Source organism: Jaculus jaculus, chromosome 6 (assembly GCF_020740685.1).
Source record: "Jaculus jaculus isolate mJacJac1 chromosome 6, mJacJac1.mat.Y.cur, whole genome shotgun sequence".
Lineage (NCBI taxonomy): Eukaryota > Metazoa > Chordata > Mammalia > Rodentia > Dipodidae > Jaculus > Jaculus jaculus.
Genome location: NC_059107.1, coordinates 137,059,725 through 137,065,724, shown reverse-complemented (window position 1 = coordinate 137,065,724; position 6,000 = coordinate 137,059,725). Strand labels below are relative to the sequence as shown.

General features: G+C 47.3%; 1 protein-coding gene across 2 annotated transcripts in view; it reads right to left on the bottom strand.

Annotated features, from left to right (window-relative positions):
- Positions 1–2,577: 2,577 nt before the first annotated feature.
- Positions 2,578–6,000, bottom strand: part of Cradd (CASP2 and RIPK1 domain containing adaptor with death domain) — a 180,191-nt gene continuing 176,768 nt past the window's right edge. Inside the window, exons 3-4 of one of the 2 annotated variants that reach the window (XM_045152684.1) lie at positions 3,004–3,379; positions 2,578–2,923 (exon numbers count right to left, since the gene is read on the bottom strand). In XM_045152684.1, the coding sequence (XP_045008619.1) occupies positions 3,078–3,379 (302 nt within the window). In that variant the 3' untranslated portion in view covers positions 2,578–2,923; positions 3,004–3,077. Of the gene's footprint in view, positions 2,928–3,003; positions 3,380–6,000 lie in introns of both variants that reach the window. The other variant, XM_004650179.2, reaches the window with a different exon arrangement.

Sequence of the window (6,000 nt, the reverse complement as noted above, 5' to 3'; positions counted from 1 at the left end):
TCCCCAGGACCCACGTTAGGCAGATGCACACAGGGGCACACACATCTGGAGTTTGTTTGCAGTGGCTGGAGGCCCTGGCATGCCCATTCTCTCTCTATATATCTGCCTTTCTCTCTCTGTCTGTCACTCTCAAATAAATAAATAAAAATAAACAAAATAATTTTTTTAAGGCCAGTTTATTGGGCTTGCCAAAAAAAAGGGGGGGGGAGTCAACTGGGCCTTCCCTTCTTGCCGCCTGTGACTTTTGCTACTACCACCAAGTGAAGACGCTTAGGCAAGCCTCCTGGAACATGACCCAGACACCTTGCTTGCCCCAGGCAGTCTGCTGCCCTTTGCCAGACATTCAAGTGAGGCCATCCCAGGTCACCCAACCTCCGCCAGTCCACCAGCTGACCACAGATGCGCGAGTCAGTCTAGCAGAGGACAGCTGAGTTGGCTCAGATCAAAGCAGCCATCTGGTTCACAGGACTGCGAGCTAGATTTTAAGCTGATACATTTGTTTCTTTAAGCCAATACATGTTGAGGTAGTTTGCTACATATAAAAAGCTAATTGACAACAAAACTAAAATATGGTTAGAGCTAACCGAAACAGATGCAGTCCATGATAACTTCTTTATTTATTTATTTAATTTTTTTTTTTTTTTTTTTGGTTTTTTGAGGTAGGGTCTCACTCTAGCCCAGGCTGACCTGGAATTCACTATGGAGTCTCAGGGAGGCCTCCAACTCACAGTGATCCTCCTACCTCTGCCTCCCAAGTGTTGGGATTAAAGGCGTGCGCCACCATGCCCGGCACCATGATAACTTCCGATGGATGTAGAATGTAGAGATTTAGCCATAAAGACTTCCCTTGTTTCATTGTTTATAACAGTGAAAAGCAAAGACAACCTGAAGGTCTCTCTGATAGGTAAGTGGCTAACAAGGGGTGGCATGTTCACACACTAGAAAAGGAAGTCACCACTAAACAGGTGTGGAATTGGGACAATTCACAGGGTTACTAATGTTTCAGAAGCATGCCACCAAATTTCTGATGAAGGGGGAAGTCTGACCGTTCCTGTCCTAATACATTATTTTGCAGACATAGAATAGGGAGCAGACGGGTTGCAGTGCTGCAGAGGCTACTCTGATGTAAGCGAGTGAGAAACGCCCCGGGAAGAGTCCAGAATGCGCCGAGCTTTGAGTCTGGGGGTGCTGAAGACAACAGTGAGCCCCGCAGTGCGTGGTTCTAAAGACCGAGCAAGCAAAACATGGGGTGACGGTGGATGTTTTGATGGTGCATGCAAGCTATTGTTATACTTAGTAGCTAAGTGCCTTTTAATTTTCTCAAAGGTGCTGCCAGAAACTATAGCGCACACGGGTGTGCTCCAAACACATAGGATGCTGGGAAATCTTTCATGGCTTTAGAAAAATAGATGTATGTTAAGTCAAGGAAGCCAATTGTAAACAGCCTGTGCCATATGATCCCATTTTTACTACATAAGGAAAATGCAGGCCTAAGCGGGAACCTCGCTCGCTGAAGGACGGAGAGCAAAGCTGGTCTAACTGCGGAGCAGGGCTGTCAATTTGCTGTAGTTTTTAGGACTGACAAATTCCCTGCTGCCCCATTGGACTCAGTTAGACTTTTCTTGGTGGCCTGAAGTCTCTGAAATTGTGGAATCGTCTCTCATGAAATAAAGCCCACGGAATGCTTGCAGGTCCCCTCCCCCAGCCTCCTGGGAGGTAGGCAGATGAGATGCGGTGGCATTCTTTGGCAGCAATCTTCCTCGTCATACAGGGGAAGGGGGGGCAGTGACTTGGCTATATTCTGCTTTCCCAGAACTTCGGCAGGCAGTGAGCAGACCAAGGAGCGGCCTGTGCCACTTCAGTGATGGACACACCCCGTTCATTAAGGGCAGCAAGCAACGAGCTACAGAGACCCTTCAGCCCTGTCAGCCCTTCAGTCTTCTTCACTCACTGTCCCTCACTGGTGACAGAACACAGATGTGGTATTGGGCATGACAGATTCATTATAAATGAGTCATTATAAATGGTGGGAGAAAGGGCCCGGCTAATCACCAGACTCCCTTCCAATTGAGCACAGCTTGGCTCTGCTTGCTCATCCATACTCAGATGATCACCCCCACCCCCACCCCCATCCCCCCAACCTCCTGATTGCCGGGATCATGAGTGTGCACCACCGTGCCTGCTTAACTCCATGTGCTGTGAATGGAAGGACAGGCAACCCCGTTGCAGCCCTTACAAACACAACACCTCAGTCATTCCAGCTTCGGTGGAAATAACTTTGTCCCAGATTTCATGCTTTAAATAAGCACACAGGATTTTCCTAAGCAATGGGTTAAAGATGAGCGGCTCCGGTACACATGCTGCTTGAACTGGCTTTTGCCGGGACCTTCTGTGTCTCGTGCTTAGTACAGACATCCAGCGTGAGCTATTTATCTTGACGGGGGAAAGTAACTATTTCACTGGTTCCGTCAATTCTGTTCCATAGAAATAACGACGTCAATTTTACAACTTCAATCTATGCAGTATAAGAACGAGCATAAAAGCCACACAGTACTTTCTCATGAAAGAGGCGCATTATATACAGTAATTCACTTTTTATTATCCTCGTTGGGAAGATCGAAGTCCACAGTTCAGTTTCCAGGCAACGTTAAGAGTGGATGTTTTATATATAGGATACCTGCATGTAATGTGGTAACGTGATTTTTTTTTTTTTTTGAACCTCTATGATTTACCCTATTGAAAGGCAACGGCCCAATTAAAAACTTCAGTTACAACAATGCAATCTTAAAGCAATTAAGACCAATGAATTGTTGTTGAACCAGTGTGAGAGATCTACTGAGTAATCTCAAGTAGAAAAAAAAACAACACATGTCCTTTATCTAAGGATCACTGAAAAGAAAATTATATGTGTGTGTGTGTGTGTGTATGTATGTATGTATGTATATATATATATATATATATATATATATATATATATATATATATATATATATATATATATATATATATATATATATGCTGAAGGTCAGGATTCAGCCTGCGAGACTTAGGAGCCCCAGCAGGTGACGGGGGTAGGATCACTCCAGCATGTGTTGGAGCACCGAGGGGTCCGCCTCGACTGCTTGAAGGCCTTTGTGCAAGCTCAGGAAGGTGGCCTGCTTCCCGTACCGCTGCCGCCAGCGGACGAAGGCCTCCACCACCTGCGACTGCACGTTGTGCGGGTGGTTGGCCTTGCAGCGGTAGATGTCGGTCTGCGACAGGCCCAGAGACAGCACCACGGGCTCCCACTCGGCACCCAGCTTCTGAGCCAGCTGGTTAATCTGCTGGTCTGATGGGGAGCTGTGCAGCACGTGCGAAGGGATCCCAGCCATCCGGTCACCTGAGGGGGAAACAGATGGTGAATGAATCATGCAAACACTTCAGGCCAGATGCCAGCGAGAGTGGGGTGGGGAGGGTTGCTACTCGGGGTCCTCCTGGGAGCTGCCAGTCTGGTGGGCTAAGATTACCTAGCATCTATGCAAACTTTGCAGGAACTCTGAAAACAGGGGAATGAAGTAGGGAAACACGCGCACCCTTCTTTACTTCCTTGCTTTCATATATGGAGACATCCGCTAAGGATGCCTTTGGGCACGCTGCTTTGTAAAGAGCTTTTTCGCTGGCCCCACCTTTTCCAGAGGCCAGCCGGGAGTCCTAGGGGAACTTGAGGATGACTTCAGGCGACTTGGGGTGTACGGATCCCAGCTGGGAAGGCTCCTCCCTGCACGAAGGGCCGTGGGTGGGGAGAGACGAGGGCGGGGCTGGCTCTTGCCAGCAGAGGTTGAGAACAGATTGGATGCCAGGCACAACTGACCTCGCGCTTCCTAGATTCCGGTCGGCCTGTCGCAACTGTGCCCAGCAGTGCCACGGAGAAGTGCCATGGGCTGCTAACCCAGGATGGGCTGCAGTGGCCTTCCCAAGCCAGGAGGGGCCAAAGCGAAACCCACCTCGAGAGAGGAGCTGGGAGAAAGGGGGTGGGGGGGGGCGCTGTAGGAAGTGGAGCCAAGCAGCCCACCCGGTTGCAGCTTAGGCCCACGGCAGCAGCGTCACAGGGATTCTAGCCAAGGCACTGCGCGCTCACCGGCCCCGCTTCAATGTATGATTCAGTAAGGAGGTGAAAGGTTCCTATTAGAGGAGCCGGCGGTTTCCACAGCCCATGCCTTTGGCCTCTGCATAGTTAATTGCCAATCCCTTAGGGATGTGTTGCAAAAATAGTCAAGGATTCTTCCAGTGTTTGTCAATATGGCAATTTTAAAAATAATGAAGACTCAATTAGAACAAAACGGCTACTTAAGTTTGAGGCCAGCCTGAGCTATACAGTGAGACACAGTTTCCAAAATAAAAACAAGCTACGTCATTGATTTTTCAAAATAATAATTATTTATTTATTTGAGACAGAGAGAGAGAGAGAGAATGGGTGTGCCAGGGCCTCTAGCCACTGCAAATGAGCTTCAGATGCATGTGCCACTTTCTGCATCTCGCTAGGGAATCAAACCTGGGTCCTTAGGCTTCGTAGGCAAGCACCTTAACCGCTAAGCCATCTCTCCAGCCCTACCTGGTTGATTTTACTACATCTTTTAATCTAAATAGGATAAGGAATAACAAGAAAAAATATTATAGGCTTATTTCCGTTATGATTTTGTAGTATTCCGAAATAAAATGTTAACTAATTGAATTTTATTTCTATTTATTTATTTACTCTAGGTTTGCAATATTGGGACAGTTTAGTCAGTAATATACCCTTTGAGCCTGTAGGGGGAGAATCTGGGTCCTCTTTACCTCCTTCCACCTAAAGGATAGGGTCCTTACAGCCTCCATTTTGCTAGAAGCTAAAGGTGTGCACCACCACACCTGGCTGAAAGTCATTATCTTACCAAATATAAAAAGTTATTTGAGCCGGGCCTTTAATCCCAGCACTCGGGAGGCAGAGGTAGGAGGATCACCGTGAGTTCGAGGCCACCCTGAGACTCCTTAGTGAATTCCAGGTCAGCCTGGGCCAGAGTGAGACTCTACCTCGGAAAAACTTAAAAAAAAAAAAAAAGTTACTTGATAAAGACTGACACCAATGTTTTTAAAAGTACTTTTAAAATATTCTCAATATAGAGAATTTTAACTTGGTAAGCTTTTGAAGACTTTCAGTAAGCACTGGATTTGGGGGAGAATCGTTAAGCGTATTCCCTTTAAGAACATTATCAAAACAAAGAGGAATGACTATAGAATCAGGTATTGGAGGTCCTGACCAATGCTGAAAAGAAAGCAACAGCAATGTGGTATAGACTTTAAATTCTTATTAATTAATTAATCTATCTACCTATCTATCTATTTCGTGTGTGTGTGTGTGTGTGTGTGTGTGTGTATGTGTGGAGGGGTGCATGTGCCATGGTTCACGTGTGGAGGTCGGAAGACAACTTCAAGGCATCTGAGCTCCACCTTCTTGGAGACAGGGTCTCTTGCTGCTGCACACAGACTGTGAGGCTGAAAACAAATGTCAGCCTAGCCGGACCCTCAAGTTTCAGATCCTCCAGGCTCCACTGCCCATTGCTGTAGGAGCGCTGGGATTGCAGATGCATGGGCCACTTTGCATCCAGCTTTATGTGGGTGCCGCTGGGGAATCGAACCTGACCCGGCAGGCTTTGCAAGAAAGCACCTTTAGCTACTAAGTCATATCCCCAGACCTAGATCCAAACATCTGAAGGCAAGAGACTAAACTACCATGATCACCAGATAATATATTCTAATATGTACAAGAATGACCAGATTGGGCTGGAGAGATGGCTCAGCGGTTAAGCGCTTGCCTGTGAAGCCTAAGGACCCCGGTTCGAGGCTCGGTTCCCCAGGTCCCACGTTAGCTAGATGCACAAGGGGGCGCATGCGTCTGGAGTTCGTTTACAGAGGCTGGAAGCCCTGGTGCACCCATTCTCTCTCTCCCTCTATCTGTCTTTCTCTCTGTGTCTGTCGCTCTCA